The sequence below is a fragment of the Mustelus asterias genome, chromosome 12, assembly GCF_964213995.1.
Source record: "Mustelus asterias chromosome 12, sMusAst1.hap1.1, whole genome shotgun sequence".
NCBI classification, from domain to species: domain Eukaryota; kingdom Metazoa; phylum Chordata; class Chondrichthyes; order Carcharhiniformes; family Triakidae; genus Mustelus; species Mustelus asterias.
The window spans coordinates 48,263,217-48,281,463 of NC_135812.1; the positions used below are offsets into that span (position 1 = coordinate 48,263,217).

The 18,247-nt window shown below is 47.2% G+C and overlaps 1 protein-coding gene across 1 annotated transcript in view; it reads right to left on the reverse strand.

Annotated features, from left to right (window-relative positions):
• spns2 (SPNS lysolipid transporter 2, sphingosine-1-phosphate) overlaps positions 1 to 18,247 on the reverse strand; it is a 112,781-nt gene that overhangs the window by 66,300 nt on the left and 28,234 nt on the right. The window contains exon 2 of the mRNA XM_078225169.1: positions 16,896 to 16,961. Within this exon, the coding sequence (XP_078081295.1) occupies positions 16,896 to 16,961 (66 nt within the window). The remainder of the gene's footprint in view (positions 1 to 16,895; positions 16,962 to 18,247) is intronic.

Consider the following 18,247-nt stretch of genomic DNA (forward strand, 5'->3'; position numbering starts at 1 on the left):
CAGCTGAATCGCGACAGTCAATGCACATGACTGTGGAATTCCAGGATGCAACACAAACTCTCTGGGAAGGGTGGGGGTGGAGGATATGGGGGTGGGGGGGTGGGGGAGGGTTATACGGAGCGGCACCTCAGCACACGTTGGGTGGAATTTTCCTGTCCCGCCCACCACGGGAATCAGAGCAGGTGGGACAGGATCATGCAAAGCTCTGTTGACCTTGGGCGGGATTTTTCGGTCCTGGGCGAGCGCGGCTGGAAAATCCCACCCGTGATCGTTGGCCGCAAAACACGAAACGCAAGATGATCAATTTTCACAGGGCGACGTCCAATATCTCAAGAATGCCGGAGTTTCATCAGACAATCTTTTCTCTTTATATTTCAGCTTTCTTACATTTATAGACCCTATAAAATAATGAGGGGCAGAGATCAGCTAGATAGTCAAAACCTTTTCCCAAAGGTAGGGAGTCTAGAACTAGAGGACATAGGTTTAAGGTGAGAGGGGAGAGATACAAAAGTGTCCAGAGGGGCAATTTTTTCACACACAGGGTGGTGAGTGTCTGGAACAAGCTGCCAGAGGTAGTAGTAGAGGCGGGTACAATTTTATCTTTTAAAAAGCACTTAGATAGTTACATGGGTACGATGGGTATAGAGGGATATGGGCCAAATGTGGGCAATTGGGATTAGTTTAGGGGTTTTAAAAAAAATAAGGGCAGCATGGACAAGTTGGGCCGAAGGGCCTGTTTCCATGCTGTAAACCTCTATGGCTCTATTGTGGGGTTTATATGTGCATCTCTCGCGAGCTAAATTAGAAATCTTCATTAAGGTAATGTCATGAAGTCAGTTTTGCAATGTCAGACAGCACACTACTGCGGGAGTGCCGCACTGTCCAAGTGTTTCAGATGAGCCATTAACGACAAGCCCCACCTGCCCTCTCGGGTTGATCCCGAGGCACTATTCGGAGAAGAGCAGAATTCTCCCTCTCGATCAATAATGGACTATCCACTCATTTACCATGTCGCGGATGGTGGGAGCTTGCTGTGCACAAATGGGTTGCCATGTTTCCTGCTTTGTAACAGTGACCACACTTTAAACAGCGAAGTATTTTGGCAAATCCTGAGGCCATGAAAGGCGCTATAAAAATGCGATTCTTTTCTTTCCAAGATAGACAAGCAAAGGAAAGAATGTTTTAAGAAATTAAAAGTGAGGAATCTCCTCAGGTTTCAAGAAGCTGCTGTTTAATAATTGGGAAGAAATCAGGAACAGATTCCCAGCTGTCTGAGCTACTGATCTGGCGTCATTGTGCCCTTTACTTAACCACAATTAATTACAGTCTTAATTCTGATCAGCCTGCGTTTGGATGAGATGCACACTGCCGTGAGGGGAAGGGAGGGTTTAAAAGACAAGGTCAAACTGGAATTTGTCAAAGCGATAGGTTTGCCGTGAATAGTGACTGCAACAGGGCTGGCTGACTGCAAGCTGGACACAGGTATTGCCCCAACTCAGCAACATGGAAATGAACAAAGCCAGAGACCCCTCACAAGGAGAGGGGTTTGAGAATAAGGATGGCTAAATGCTCTGGTCTGCGGGCAGGGACAGGGACCTCCTTACCTCCAGCAGATTTGACCTCACTGCTTGCTAATTGCTGCTATTATTGTTTGTGCTGTGGGATTATCACGTCAATGAATGGGTTTGTGAATGGGTCTCCGACTGACAGTGTTTGATTGACAGAAGCCTGAAGGGTGTCTGTGTGGAGGCGCCTAGGGGTGGAGAAGCAGACAATACAGTCACACCTGTTCAAACAACACGGGGTGATCCCACTGCTCTCTTCCTAATCGCAATGAGAGATAGGCCATTCCTAGCCCCTCATGTTGCGTCTAGTCTCCGAGGGGCATGAATTTATGGGTTGGGGAGCATTCCAACTCCCTCTGACTGAGAACGCTGGGCTGCCAGGGTCTGATTGAACACCACTCTGTGATGTAGGAGTGCCTGGAATCCAGCACTGATTTTCCCAGCTATCATCGAGACCAATCAGTGGATGAAATGCAAACCAATGGGTTCCTCTGAAACGGAATCTTTTAAATATATTAAACCAGACAGAGGAACTGGGGAGGCCATTCAGCCCCTTGAGCCTGCTCTGCCATTCATGGCTGCTCTGTACCTTTACTCTCCTCACATTTGCTCCCTATCTCTCAACGCCCAAACCTCGCTAAAAATCTCCCAATTGCCATACTGACCATTTCTCCCCCCATTCACCCACCGTTTTCTGGGGAGAATGTTCCAGGTTTCTTAGTTTTATTTGAAGGAGTACGGCCTAATTTCACTCCTGAAGGCCGAGACGCTTGTGGCCTCGTGACACTAATAAAAATTATAGATATCCTGGATTCATTAGGTTAAAGTTTATTTATTATTGTCACAAGTAGGCTTATATTAACACTGTAATGAAGTTACTATGAAAATCCCCTCGTCTCCACACTCCGGCGCCTGTCCGGGTACACTGATGGAGAATTTAGCATGGCCAATGCACCTAACCAGCACGTCTTTGGACTGTGGGAGGAAACTGGAGCACCCGGAGGAAACCCACGCAGACACGGGAAGAACGTGCAGACTCCGCACAGACAGTGACCCAAGCTGGGAATCGAACCCGGGTCCCTGGCGCTGTGAGGCAGTAGTGCTAACCATTGCGCCACCGTGCAGCCCACATCCACCAGAGGAGATGGTTTGTGAGGTGCCCAAAGTTGAAAGCATTTGACTGCCGCAATTATCTGAAATCCCTTCAATTAATCGAAAGATGCCGGTAACAAGATGGCGACTGGTTTGAAGAAATCCAATATCAATGGAAGGCTGTTAACATCTAGTGGAAATTAGCTTTATTGCTGGAAACATTTGGCTTTCTGACAGAGCTCACCAAGGAAGCGGAACAGAGATGAGGAGAATGTGTGTGTGTGTGTGTATATCATTCGTGTATACAGAGCAAGAAAGGCAGGAGACAAATTAGAAAGAATTAATCCAGTTGCTTGGAAATCTAAACTCCATCAGTTCTAATTCAACAATCAGCTGTAGAATTCAATAGCTGGCATAATGTAAATAGATTTCTCTCTAACTGAAATGGACTAGCTGCATTAATCTGACTTTATTCATAGCTGAATCCCTACAGTGCAGAAGGAGGCCATTCAGCCCATCAAGCCTGCACCTGCTCTCTGACAGAGCATCTCACCCAGGCCCACCCCCATGCCCTATCCGGAGGAAACTCACGCAAGCAGGGGTAGAATGTGCAAACAGTCACCCAAGGCTGGAATTGAACCCGGGTCCCTGGCACTGTGAGGCAGCAGTGCTAACCACTGTGTCACCGTGCCGTCCTATTGCTTCACAACATCCAATTTACAAGATGAAGTTCCACCATTTGTCCCAACCTGTCCATGTGTGTGTTTACTCTCCCCACTAGCAAGTAGTCTGAATCCAATCGACCCTCCCCGTCCCCATGTCCCCTTCAATCATTTCATTTGTAGCAATCAGTGTGTCTGAGAATGGGTGGCTCAAAACTCTTAAAATAACTGACCCTTTTCCTGTCTAACACTGACACACACATCCTCAACCTCCCATCTAGTGACTCCAGCTTTCCTGGAGAGCTGCCAACACCAAGACTATTTTTACAAAAAGGGGATTTAACACAGGCCACGAGCTCCTGACTGGTATCAGTATTGCCTGTCACCTCCAGAGAAGATAAAAAGGGTACCAGTGTCGCTTCCTCCCTACGGGTGCTGATCATGAATCCACATCGCCACCACCTCTCACTCAGAGAGAGACGGCCAGGGCCTTTCATCATGCAACTTCATGGTTTTGGGGGCCAGTGAATTTGTTGAGCGCTATGGTTGAGAGTTTCAAGTTTCTAGGTGTTCAGATCACCAACAACCTGTCCTGGTCCCCCCATGCCGACATTATAGTTAAGAAAGCCCACCAAAACCTCTATTTTCACAAAACACTAAAGAAATTTGGCATGTCAGCTACAACTCTCACCAACCTTTACAGATGCATCATAGAAAGCATTCTTTCTGGATGTATCACAGCATGGTATGGCTCCTGCTCTGCCCAACACCACAAGAAACTACAAAGGATCGTGAATGAAGCCCAGTCCATCATGCAAAACAGCCTCCCATCCATTGACTCTGTCTACACTTCCCGCTGCCTCGGAAAAGCAGCCAGCATAATGAAGCACCCCACGTACCTTGGACATTCTCTCTTCCACCTTCTTCCATCGGGAAAAAGATACAAAAGTTGAGGTCACGTACCAACTGACTCAAGAACAGCTTCTTCCCTGCTGCTGTCAGACTTTTGAATGGACTTACCTCGCATTAAGTTGATCTTTCTCTGCACCCTAGCTATGACTGTAACACTACATTCTGCAACCTCTCCTTTCCTTCTCTATGAATGGTATCTTTGCCTGTATAGCGCGCAAGAAATAATACTTTTCACTATATACTAATACATATGACAATAATATATCAAATCAAGTTAAAGGGCCACTGTCGCAATTGGATGTCTCCAGCTGGGTCTACAATGATTGGTAGATCTCCCCTCCCTAGGGGGTCAGGATAAAGTGACTTTCTCCAAAAGTGGATGAGCAATGCAGTTAAAATTCTCACCCTTGTGTTCTGATCCCCATGTGACCTCTCCCTATCTCTGGCCTCTCCCTACTGTAATCCCCATCCCCCTCCCCGTCCCCTGAGATCTCAGGGTCCCTCCCTCTGTGGCCCATCCCCCATTTCCATCACTCCACCGTCAGCAGCTGTATCTTCAACTATCTAGATCCTAAGCTCTGGAATTCCCTCCCTAAAGCTCTCAGCTTCCCTTTCCTCAAAAACCCATTTCTTACTCATCCCACTTATTGGCTAGGATTTTCCAGTCCTGCCAGGTGGATGCAGTGAGCCAGCCAAAGGTCCGTTGACTTCGATGGGACTGGAAGATCCTGCCAGTGGGTGAGACGACTGAGGTATCCTACCTATTTGTGCTATACAAATGTTGCTGTCTGGGATAGGTATTGGCTTCTGCAGGTTCAAGAGCTTGATGAAGCCCCAGCTAGAGGCAAACGCGTGGGTCCGCAGAGGGGACTATACAATGGGTCACTCCATAACAGGAAGATCCCATCATGGTGCCACCTGGAGGGGTGACAGAATAGTGTTGCCCAAATAAGGAATGCATGGCATACTGAACAAACAACGCATTTAGAAGGCGATTTGCCCCTCATGACCTGAAAGTGATGAGTAAATGTGAGGTTAGAATCACACAGACCTCCAGGATCTCACCAAATACAAATCTCTCTGTGCTTACCTGTGCTATGAGGGCGCCCATCGGTCAAATTCCTGGAACTCCCTCTCTAACAGCACTGTGGGTGTACCTACCCCACATGGACAGCAGTGGTTCAAGGTAGCAGCTCACCACCAAAATTTAAAGTTTATTTAAAGTTTAAGTATTAGTGTCACAAGTAGGCTTACATTCATACTGCAATGAAAATCCCCTCGTCGCCACAATCCGGTGCCTGTTCGGGTACACTGAGGGAGAATTTAGCTTAGCCAATGCACATAACCAGCACGTCTTTCAGACTGTAGGAGGAAACCGGAGCACCCGGAAGAAACCCACGCAGACACGGGGAGAATGTGCAGACTCCACACAGACAGTGACCCAAGCCAGGAATTGAACCCGGGTCCCTGGTGCTGTGAGGCAGCAGTGCCAACCACTGTGCCACCGTGCTGCCTCCACATGGTGACCACCTTCTCAAGGGGCAATTAGGGATGGGCAATAAATGCTGGCCAAGCCAGTGGCACCCACATCCCGTAAATGGATTAAAAAAAAGCTCGGTGTTATCCATTGGATATCAAATCCGGTATTGGTCCTGGGTGGCACCCGGAATGAAAACCGGCACCGGTCTCTCACATTCTCAGCTTGTTGGCGTTGAGGCCAAGTGTAGCACCTCAGTCATTTCTCCCAGATGGGAATAACTGATTCAGCAGAAATTCAAGGATCAAACCTCAGGCCTGCCTGTTCCTTATAATCGCGCACGATAGATTCACCCAGCAACATTGAGAGGAGCGCTTTAAAAAAAAGTGGCCCCCTCTGCCCCCACCATAATTGTCTGAATAATAACTGAAGGTCACTTTAGCTAACTAGCAGGTCATGATCTTAAATATTATTCCTCTTGTTCTATCCCGAGATGTTACGTATGTTTAATTATTTGTCTAATACAAGCTGCAAATCTTACTTGGGGCTGAAAAGAGCAGCATGCTGGGCTTAGGTTGAAGCTGTCAGTCACTTGAGTAATCAGATCTCCTGGAATGGACAATCTCCAGACTCGGGCTGTGCCAGCTTCCATGGTGGGATGACTCGGCATTTTGGCCTTCCCCTGAACTTTCAGCTTGATGAGCTTTTCTTTTTATCAATTCCTTCCAGAGTAGGGCTGCCAATTCTATCTGGGTGTGTTTACCGCACGCTATCTCTCATCACCAACCATCACATCCCAAACTCCCACCATTGGTCACACCGCATGTCCATTCTCATAATGATTGGCCAGCCCCTTGGCCAATTGGAAACCAAACCCTCTCCTTGTTAGCTGATTGGATGTTTCTGGACGCTCAGCCTTCCCATCACCCCATCTGCAATATTTTCAGAACTAATCCAACAGAAGTGTTCAAAGATAATGACAACAAGATTCTACAATAATTCCCCTGAGTTGTTTACAACCATGTTTAGGCATTACATCTCCGATTCCAGAAGAGTTTTTTTTTTTTTGAAGGAGCCTCCCTCAGGCCTCCAAAGACCACAAAGACTCTCTTTCTCTGGTCAAGCCAGTAAGTCTAGAACCTGGATATCCCAGAGTGCTGCTCTGTAGCATCAACACAACAGGAGGTTGAGGGTGACTATTTATTCCTTCCTCTCTCTGCAGAAGTGGCTAATCTCTGCTTAATGGCACCCATAATGGTTCAGATGAGATGGGACACACACGGCACCATGGGGAACAGAGAGTCACGTCCCACTACCCCAGCAAGTTTCCATCTCCTCCACCATTTCTACAACACATGTACTGTCGAAAAGGATTAAAGGGGCAGTGTCTAGAATGGACAATTTCACACAGCTTTCACTGTGGTGTCACCACCATTTTCCAAGTTTTCCCTTTCATGGCTTGGGAATAAAGCTTGGAAGGAATTTGCAATTATATAGCACCTTGCATGATGTCAGGGCATCCCGAAACACTTCACTGCCAATGAAGTATTTCTAAAGTCTAGTCACTGTTGTAATGTTTGGGAATGCAACAACCAATCTGTGCACAGCAAGAACCCACAAACAGCAATAACCCAGATACTGCCTTTGTGATGTTGGCCGAGAGATTATATATTGGCCAGCACACGAGGGGTAACCACCTCCCCTACTCTCCTTAGAATAATGCCTCGGGATCTCACTTTAACATCCCATTGGGAAGACTGTGCCTCTCTATAGATCAGCACTTCCTCAGTACTGCACCAGAGTGTCGGTCAGGATTATATTGGAGTCTTTGGCATCAGACTCGAAACCACAACCTGCCGACTTAGAGATGATTTGTTAATGGTTATAAAAACACAAGCTGACATCTGAAGCAGTGACTCGCACCTTAACTGAAGCTGAACGTCACTGGGTTGGCTCACGAACAGTGCTTTTAAGGACAATGACATTACGTGTAGGATTGGTGTATGTTCAGAGCCCAGGACTCACCCCTTATTGATGGGAGCTACAATTCCCCTCCAACAAGGCTTTTCCAGCTGCGCTAAGGACAAGCACTACCTGTGCCAGTTCAAATACTGCTTCGCTCAGTGCTTTTGGTGAAGACTTATTGACGATTTGAACTCCTTCCAAGAATGACTCACAGTGCAGTAGCTAGAAGCTGTTCCAAATTCACTTGTGCCTTTTCATTCCTCCTAATAATTGGCTGATTTCTGACAGTGGGTTTGCCTGTGTGAGGTGCCCTTGCGGCAGGCAATGGGTCTGAGGCACCAAGCTGCCCATCAGTTCTATCGTGAGGAATCAAAGGAGTCACATTGTCAACCCCGCCACCCCAGGGAATCTGAGATTTCCCATTCTCTGCACGTGTTCTCCCCGCCGGGAAACCCGGGAGTTTCTACATCGGAAAATTCCGACCATTAGGTCAGGTGACCAAAACCATGGGGTTTGAGAACTTAAAGGAGGCGAGCGAGGCAGAGAGTGTAGCGAGGGAATTCCAGTGTTTGGGGCCTGGGCAATTGAAGGCACAGCCACCAATGGTGGAACAGTTGTAATTGGGAATGTATTCAGGAGGTGAGAGTGGAGGAGATTAGAGAGACAGGGAGGGTGCAAGGCCATGGAAAATAAGGATGAGAATTTTAAAATCAAGGGGTTGAGGAAACCAATGTAGAACAGTGAGCATCAGAGAATCCTACAGTGCAGAAAGAGGCCATTTGGCCCATCAAGTCTGCAACAACCACAATCCCACCCAGACCCCCTCCCCGTAACCTCACGCATTTACCCTAGCTAGTCCCCCTGACATTAAGAGTCAGTTTAGCACGGCCAATCCACCTAACCCACACATCTTTTGGACTGTGGGAGGAAACCGGAGCACCCGGAGGAAATCCACGCAGACACAGGGAGAACGTATAGACTCCACACAGACAATGACCCAGGGCCGGGAATCGAACCCGGGTCCCTGGCGCTGTGAGGCAGCAGTGCTAACCCTAAGCTCGCCACTTATAGCGAGTTAAGATTCGAGTAGTGGTGTTTCAGATTACTTCAGTTTACAGTGGGTAGAATGTGGAGACCTGCCAGGCCTCTGTTGGAATAGTCAAGTGTCGTGTAATCAAGGTACAAAGTGAGGGAGAAGTAAATGCAAGCAAGATCTGGGTGGACCGAATGGTCTATCTCTGAGTTCAGAGTATTTTGAAAATCTTCTCTATGCCTGCCATTTTGATACAGCTCTGTCAGCACCCAGCCCAAAGTATCACATTCTGCTTTGGCCCACACCCACACCCCTACACCCTGTGTCTCACAACCTCGGGTGATTCACATTTTAAATTAATATTAATGCTAACGAGGTCATGTGATAAAATCTCCAGGAATACCTCAAAGCAAAGTTGGCAACCGCAGAGAGCCAGGGAGCTGAAGGCCGGCGAGCCCGGTGACAATGCAGTCTGTGGCGTGTTTGGAACACACAACTTTCAAACTCTTCCTGCCAGTAATTTTATCAAAAAAGAAAATAACGCCTCCATGATTTTCTAAAACAGCGAAAGTTCCAAAATTTGTTTCTGGTGAAATTACAAAGACCATAATCTGCATTTATATCAGCTTGCTTTGAAAGTGTAAATCATCCAGGGGTTGGGAGACCCCAGCGTCTGGGGGAGTGGGGAAACAGGGATTAAGCAACGGACAATGAGGTGACTGGAAGCTGAATATAAAAGCCGGCCATTGAGAAGATTTTCAAACTACATCGAAATCAGAGACAAGCCATTCAGCCCACAACCATCTCTGCCAGCATTTACCCTTCACCACCAACCTCGCACCCCAACACAAAACATATAGCCCAAATGACGTTTACCACCCTGCTCCCGTATCCATTCTCCTTCCCTCCCTTTTGCCAGCTGGCTTTTGAATGAGAAAAACTTAGGCCCCATCCTCTCAAGTTAATGTGAACGCTCCCATGACATTATTTGAATGATAGTTTTTCTGGTGTCCTGGTCAAAAGTTATCCCTCAACTAGCATTCACTAAAGGAGATTACCGCATCGTCTATTTCATTCTGCTTTGTGGGAGCTTGCTGTGCACAAATTGGCTTCTGAATTTCCTGCATCACAGCAGCAGCCATATTTCAGAAATTGGCTGCAACATGGCTTGGGACATCCTGAAGTCAGGGAGGGTGCTAAATAAATGCAAGAAAATCTTTTAATTGACCGATTGGGGGGCAGAAGGATTTACTGATTGAGTTCTAGAGAGGTAGGATGCGGAGGTTGAAGGCTTGGCGTAAATGGGGTGGGGAGGCCACAGATGGGGAGTACTAACAAGACTTTCTATCACAAGGTGTGATTAGTAATGGCGGATCAGTGAGATACCACGATGGTATCAGAGCTGGACAAGGGAGATGCAGAGGGGTTTTCTATGCCGGGTTCACCGAAAGCAAGGTGAAACATTTGAGGATTTCAATTCAGTAGTGGAGAATATGAGTAAGGAAATGAAACAAGATCTTTCCATCCAACACTCCCCTTCCCATTCACAATATCTTTCTGCATTTTCCACATAGTTCCTGTTTCTTGGGACAAAGGAACATACGCTCATTAGTGCAAGACTAAACAATTGGCAGGAAATAGGTGAGATGATTATGACGTGTTGAAGCCCGTCTTTAACAGCCTTTCTGAGTCTCAGGGAAGAAATACCTGATTGGAAACTGCTCCTCCATCAATCAGGCTCAATATCTCACTAGTCGCCATCAAAGCCCCGCCAATCAGAATCAATTTCCATGGTCCTATTTGCTTCATTGTCCATAAACTGAAAATTAAGAATCTTCTCCCAGCCCCGGGGTAGGGGCTGGGGGAGTGGTTGTGGGGGTGGGGAATTCGCTCCCAATCCCAGTTCCATCTACTGCATAATTGTGGGGTGCGTTCTCTCTTCAATTCATCATCAAAGTATATTTGCTGGTTGCCTGCCAATGGCATCAATCTGGAATAATTTGAATACATCCGACTGATCTTCCCACTTTGTGTTGACAAATTTGCATTCCATTTTAATGTGCAGTAACTCATGCACATTCGAGGAGGTGGGCTCCAAGCATTGACTCTGCTAAACCTCCTTAACACCCCACCAACCACAGCACTACCCCCCTCACCATGAGCACTTCTAGATTTCTTTCATTGCCTTTCTAGCCCAGTTCTACTTGTATCACAGCATTCCTGTGGTTTGTCGCTTCATTGGTAATCTTCCAGGCACAATGTTGTCAAGGTCAGGCTGAAGACCAGAGAGAGAGAAATAGAGAGAGATCTCTACCGAGTACTGTGTATTATTAAAGAGGCGCACTTGAAACGGTCTTCTTTACAAAGCAAGTCCTCCCAGTCTGGCCAATTTATTTCTTGACCAGGTCAGGTGCAGAGCAGGCCCCTGCTTGTTCAAAGCTGCTTCATCGAGCTTCTGTTTCTCTGGGTAAATGCAGCCTGTAGTCAGGTGAAAGGGCAGAGCAGGCTAGAGAGATGCTATGGTCAAGAGGCATCGTTTTAATATAATGCGGCACTGTGGCACAGTGGTTAGCACTGCTGCCTCACAATGTGGAGATGCCGGCGTTGGACTGGGGTAAACACAGTAAGAAGTTTAACAACACCAGGTTAAAGTCCAACAGGTTTATTTGGTAGCAAAAGCCACACAAGCTTTCGAGGCTCTGAGCCCCTTCTTCAGGTGAGTGGGAATTCTGTTCACAAACAGAACTTATAAGACACAGACTCAATTTACATGAATAATGGTTGGAATGCGAATACTTACAACTAATCCAGTCTTTAAGAAACAATGCCAGGGACCTGGGTTCAATTTCGGCCTTGACTGTGCGACATCTGCACGTTCTCCCCATGTCTGCGTGGATTTCCTCCGGGTGCACCCATGGTCCAAAGATGTGTAGGTTAGGGGGATTAGCCATGGTAAATGCGCGGGGTTAGGGGGATAGGGGAGTTGGCTCTTTCGGACAGTCAGCGCTGACTTGATGGGCAGAATGGCCTCTTTCTGCACAGTGGGGATTCTATCATTCTATGACTCTGCCTGTGGACAAGAGTGAGTAAGCAGGCCCCAGGCTCCCAGGCCAGGCCTCGATTCCCTCTCTCTGCCTGATAACTGGACCGTCAGCAACTCTGCACTGATACTCGCCCCAATCGAAAGGGTCACATGGCTCTGTGCACGTTAGAAAATCTAACAATTCAAAGGGATTAACTTAATCATAGAAAGTGAGGCCCCCTCCTGTAAATCTGCTGAAAACTCCAACCAAACCACAGCTCATTCAGACATTTGGAGGATTCTTCAATCATACAATCTCCGGTTTATATTTCTGCGGCCTCACCATGCTGCCTGTAGGGTTGTAACCCAGGACTATTGGTATTGAACGCTGCACCAGTGAGTGAACCAGCCTGTCACCACACCGCACACACTAACCGTTAGATTCTGCAACAGGCAGGGATTGGAACCCTAATGTAAAGCTGAGTAACTTAATACAGGATCTACAGCCCCCGTCAAATCGAAGGATAATCGGTGAGCTATCCATCAGGGTCAAAATCTCACCCTCACAACAGCTCCTCATTAAAGTAACCTTCCTCAGGGATCAAAGGTTAATAACAGTCATTGTAAGATTACAAGGTCATTGAAGATGTTTCACCATGTTAAAAAGGTGCCATATAAATGTAATTTGTTGTATATTGCACGTCACAGCCGCAGAACGTAACAGGAAAACTTTAGTCCCTCAGGTGGGGATCATTTTGACTTTTGGTCAAGAATGTAAAACAGGTGACATCACACAGAAATAAATCAATCTTGTATCCCAGGTGACTTCTGGTCAGATGATGAAATCTTCTGGAAAAATCCAACCAACCTTGGCGATCCTACATGACACATGGCAACAATCAGCTTCAGTGTAATTATCCAATTAGGGCGACATGGTGGCACAGTGGTTAGGACTGCTGCCTCATAGCATCAGGGACCCAGGTTCAATTCTGGCCTCATTAGGTGGATTGGCCGTGCTAAATTACCCCTTAGTGTCCCAAGATGTATAGTTTAGGGGGATTAGCGGGGTAAATACGTGGCGTTTTGGGGATAGGGCAGAGGGAAGGGCCGGTGTGGGATGATCTTTCAGAGAGCTGGTGCAGACTCGATGGGCCGAATGGCCTCTTCCTGCACTGTAGGGATTCTATGAGTTCTGCAGAATTGAAGGAACCTCAGCACTGAGCTAGAATCAGCAGGCAGCGACACATTTCTTGCACAGACTCTGCTGCAACGCAAGATTCCGAGTTTTAAAAGACTATTATGTAAAAAAAATACTCCCCGCACATCCAACTGTGTTGCAAGTCCAGTGGGATCCAACACAACCCTGTCAGCACCACAAACAAATCCACACACCAATAATATCATCCAGTGCTTGCACTGGGAGCACACTCGCTCTCAGCCAGCTAAACAACAGGATTATTGCGGGTATAATTTTGCACGTAGGAGCTGCTTTTTAAATATATATTATACATCAGCTTCTGCCAAGAGATACGCAGACAGCTCGTTTAGAAGTTCCTTCACTAATAGGCTTGCAAACATTGATCTGTCTGTCAGGGCAGTAGTGAACCTCCAATGTGTTTCGGTGGAATTAGTCAAGCCGCACCTGTAACAAAATTAAAAACTGACACTCCGGCCTCAGCACATCCATCATTCTCAGCAAGAGAAAGACTGTCGAGGGAGTTTGTGGGAGGGATGAGAGCCAACTGAGGTCGATGAGATCCTGACGTAACACCTCCCACAGACTGAGCTGCTGTCTTTGTGTAAGGGCAGTGAAATGCTGTCAAGAAATGGTGACTTCAAGAAGAATAGTTTCTGACTTCGAGTCAAACCTCTTACCATTATATAAGATCATTACGTTTTCGGATATAAAAGTTAAAGTTTATTTATTAGTCACAAGTAGGTTTACATTAACACTGCAAAGAAGTTACTGTGAAATTCCCCTAGTTGCCACACTCCGGCACCTGTTTGGGTACATTGAGGGAGAATTTAGCATGGTCAATGCACCCTAACCAGCACGTCTTTCAGATTGTGGGAGAAAACCGGAGCACCCGGAGGAAACCCACGCAGACAGGGGGAGAATGTGCAAACTCCACACAGACAGTGACCCAAGCTGGGAATCAGACTCAGGTCCCTGGAACTGTGAGGAAGCAGTGCTAACCACTGTGCTGCGCCGATTTCTGGAAATCCAGTAGTGAGGGAAGCACAGAGGCCCAGACGCCCAACGCAGATTGGCCGCTGATAGAGTCTCCCGGCCCGCTGTGCTAAAACAGCAGCGCAGTGGGATGAGAGAATCGCCCCGTCATCTTTTCAGCAATCAACTGGAAGTTTGAAATTATTTTATTTTATAAAAGTCATCAGTCTCTGCAATAATGTAATAAACCTCTTCAAAGAGTGTAACAATAAACACTAAACAGATTTGAGGAGATAGTGTTAGAGTTCTCTGGGTAACAGCAATCTAAAGGTACTCAGTCGACTCTTTACACAAACAGCGCTGGACACCACGCACACAATGCAAGGTCTTTAATTATTTGTGCACAAGGAGAACTCCCTCCGCCCAGCACGGAATGGCCAGAGCAGTTCTGAGTAGACAGGTTATTAATTAGTTGAAGGATGAAGGGCTATGGAGAGGGCAGAAGGTGGACATGAGGCCAGGATGAGATCAGCCATGATTGAGTTGAATGGCGGACTAGATTCAAGAGGCTGAATGCCCTATTCCAGCTCCTATTTTTTATGTAACATGCAGGAAACCTGTACCTAGCTGGTTGAATTGTGGGGTTCTGGTGAGGTTGTAATGACAATAAAGTACATAGCAAGATATATAGGTGAGGAGGATTAGCGGGGCAAATATTGGGGTTCCGGGAAAGGGCCTGGTGGGATGTTCTGTCAGAGAGTCATGGGCCGAATGGCCTCCTTCTGCCCTGTAGGGATTCTATGATTCTATGAATAGAATGGTCATTTGCAGATACGAAGTAGGAGATAGGAGTCATTACTGATTCCCTTTTGACCAAGCCTCATCTGCTTATACGCACCCAACCCACTGTGTACATCTACACGGCTCCTCCCTTTTTCCCTCCTGTCTCCTTTCTGGTTTCCCCTCACCCTCTCACCCCTCCTTTGCTCTCCCTCACCTTTCCCTTAGCTCCCCTTTCTCTCTCCCTCCTGCCATCCCTCTCCCATCCAATACTCTCTTCTCCCTCCTTCACTCCCTTCTCCCTCTCCCTCCCTCACTCCCTTCTCCCTCTCCCTCCCTCCCACACTCCCCTTGCCCTCTCACTCTCCCCTTCTCTGTATTTTAGTGTGTAGGAACTGGCTGCTGCAACACGGATCCCGTTGTTGAGAGCTGCCTCCCAGGTTCAGGGCTGCAACTCTGACCAAGGAAGGGGAGGATGTGGGTTTTTACCTGGGAGCTGCCCACATGGTCTGAGGAACCTCCTGCACTGGTCAAGGGTTTCATTACCTACAGCATTTAAACCAGAGCTGAAGAATAAATGTGTGAGGAATGGGAATCCATTTCTCTAATTTCAGAGACCAAACAGTACTCTTGATTTCAGCTTGTCTGTTTCACTTCCTCCATTAATGTCCCATTTCCTCCTTGCAGATCCCTGCTGCAAATCACTGTCCCTGCCTTTTATTTCCTCCTCAGTAATACTTTCACACAAACACTCAGCCTGTGATGTAAAGTCCCAGCGCAGGGCTATTTGCATTGAAGTGATTTAGCTGCACATTGCAGCTGCTACTTAGCATAAAGGACTAATTCTCTCCTTCTTTCAAAAGAGAGGAGCAGGTTTGTCCCCAACCGTTATCTGCAAGCCTATTTTCAATCATTTAAACCACTCGGGGGAAAGAATCTCAGTTCTGTTCTCCTCGGGCTAGATTATTTTGTCCTTTCATGATTATTTGATTTTCTCTCACTATTTCAGCGTGGAGTGGAATGTTGATTTTTATTTTTGAATTGGTGATGATCCTGGGAATGGTTTGCATTATCCACACAACCCCAACACAGAGAGTGAGGGTCATCCGGGAAAGAAACAGCACCTGGGGAAGGGGGTGGATTAGAAATGAGGAGGGGAAAGAGACAGTGAAGAAAGGGATGGGGGGGGTGGAGTTTGGGGGTTGGTGGCGCAGTGGTATTGTCACTGGGCTAGTAATCCAGAGAGCCAGGATAATAATCTAGGGGCCCGGGTTCGAATCCCACCATGGCAGATGGTGAAATTTGAATTCAATAAAAATCTGGAATTAAACAATGGCCGTGATACGATTGACCATTTGGTCCCTGTAGGGAAGGAAATCTGCCATCGTTACCTGGTCAGGCCTACACCTGACTCTGCGATTGACTCTGAACTGGGCAGCATGGAGGCACAGTGGTTAGCACTGCTGTCTCACAGCACCAGGGACCCGGGTTTAATTCCAGCCTCGATCACTGTCTGTGTGGAGTTTGCACTTTCTCCCCATGTCTGCGTGGGTTTCCTCCGGGTGCTCTGGTTTCCTCCCACACTCCAAAGATGTGCGGGTTAGGTTGATTGGCCATGTTAAATTGCCTCTTAGTGTCAGGGGGATTAGCAGGGTAAATGTGTGGAGTTATGGGAATAGGTCCTGGATGGGATTATGGTCGGTGCAGACTCGATGGGCCGAATGGCCTCCTTCTGTACTGTAGGGATTCTATGAAATGGTCTAGCAAGCTACCCAGTTCAAGGGTGTTTAGGGATGAACAACAAACGCTGGCCTTGAATGAATTAAAAAGAGGAAAGCCTAATTTGTGATATGTTTGAGTAAACCATCGAGTTCCCACGTTCCTTCAACTGAGTGGGAATTGAGGAAACTCAGAGAGATTCCCAAAACACAACTCAGTCTTCACGATGGTGATCAGTCTCTCGCAATGTCCATGGTGATAAACCCACCCACTTCCGCTCCATCCCCATTACAGCTCCTACGCTGCAGGTTCCATTCTCACTCAAATTCCCACCTGGAATTCTAATCTTAACCCAGCCTAGTCCACAATCACATTCAGTTAGTTAAGCACAGTGCATCGCAAGTCACTTCGCAGCCACAGGACTCAGCCAGTCACTGCTGGGGTGAAGGTGAAAGCTCGTGTTGTCGAAGCTAAAGCGGTTAGCAGCTAGTCACTGACCTGTGGGCAACAATCCGGACTTGCTGTCGCTCACTCCAAAGTGTCTCTGGATGTCCGCCAGTACACCTGAGCATAATTAAAGAGAGTGAATTAGAAGGTTATAAAAGGGCAAAAGTAATAGAAACTCATTAATGCATTCGGAATAATTTCTCTGACTCATTAACAGTAATGAATTCAGTTGATGGGACACAACACAGTCACAATTGATGGGCTCCCTGCTACAGAAAGACTCAGCTCATTATGAAGAGATCAGGATTTCAATCATGCTGGGGGATCCAGTGGGCTGTGGTTAATAAGGGTCTGCGATTAATCATTGGGCCTGACCTGCTGCCAATTCTCAAGGATGTCACAGCACTATCAGCAATCACTGATGATCACCTTGCGACTAGTCCACACTTCTCACCTCCTCAATCCCAACAGCAATACAAAGAACAAAGAACAATGCAGCACAGGAACAGGCCCTTCGGCCCACCAAGCCTGCACCAATGCACAGTTTCTATCCCTCCGTTCGCCTCCCGTTCATGTATCTATCAAGATAAACCTCGAACGTTGCTAATGTGCCTGCTTCCACCGCCTTCACTGGAAGTGCATTCCAGGCACCCACCACCCTCTGTGTGAAAAACTTTCCCAGTACGTCTCCTCAAAACTTACCACCTCTCACCTTGAACCTGTGCCCTCTTGTTGTTGATCCTTCTGATGCGCTATCAATAAGGCGAAAGACTACCGATATGCCAATATAAGTGTAGGCTTTTATTCACAACTGGAAGGGGATGTGTCCAGGTATGACAAACACACACAACGGTGGTCCATATAGGACAAAGGCACAACTGAGGTCCACCACACCTTCCACCTTGGGGGAAAGTCTCTGACTATCTGTCTAAGCCTCTCATAATTTTGTACACTTCTTTCAGGTCGCCCCTCTGCCTCTGTCTTTCCAGTGAAAACAATCCGAGTTTATCCAGCCTCTCCTTATAGCTAATCCCTCCAGAGCAGGCAACATCCTGGTAAACTTTCTTTGTGCCCTCTCCAAAGCATCCACGTTCTTCTGATGGGTTGATGACCAGAACTCACACAATATTTCAAATGCGGCCTAACTAAAGTTTTATACAGCTGTAATATAACTTGCCAACTTTTATACTCGATGCCCCATATGCCTTCTTGACCACCTTATCCACCTGTGTTGCCCTCTCAGGGATCCATGGACCTGAACGCACTGTATGTCAATAGGCTGGCTGCCAACAACAAAAGTCTTTCTTGAGTGTAAGGTCAAGTCGCCACGGTCCCAGATGACCATAGGTTGCTCCCCCCTTTGAGGGGGAGAGGTGACTGGTGGTGATTTAACCTGAGGGTCA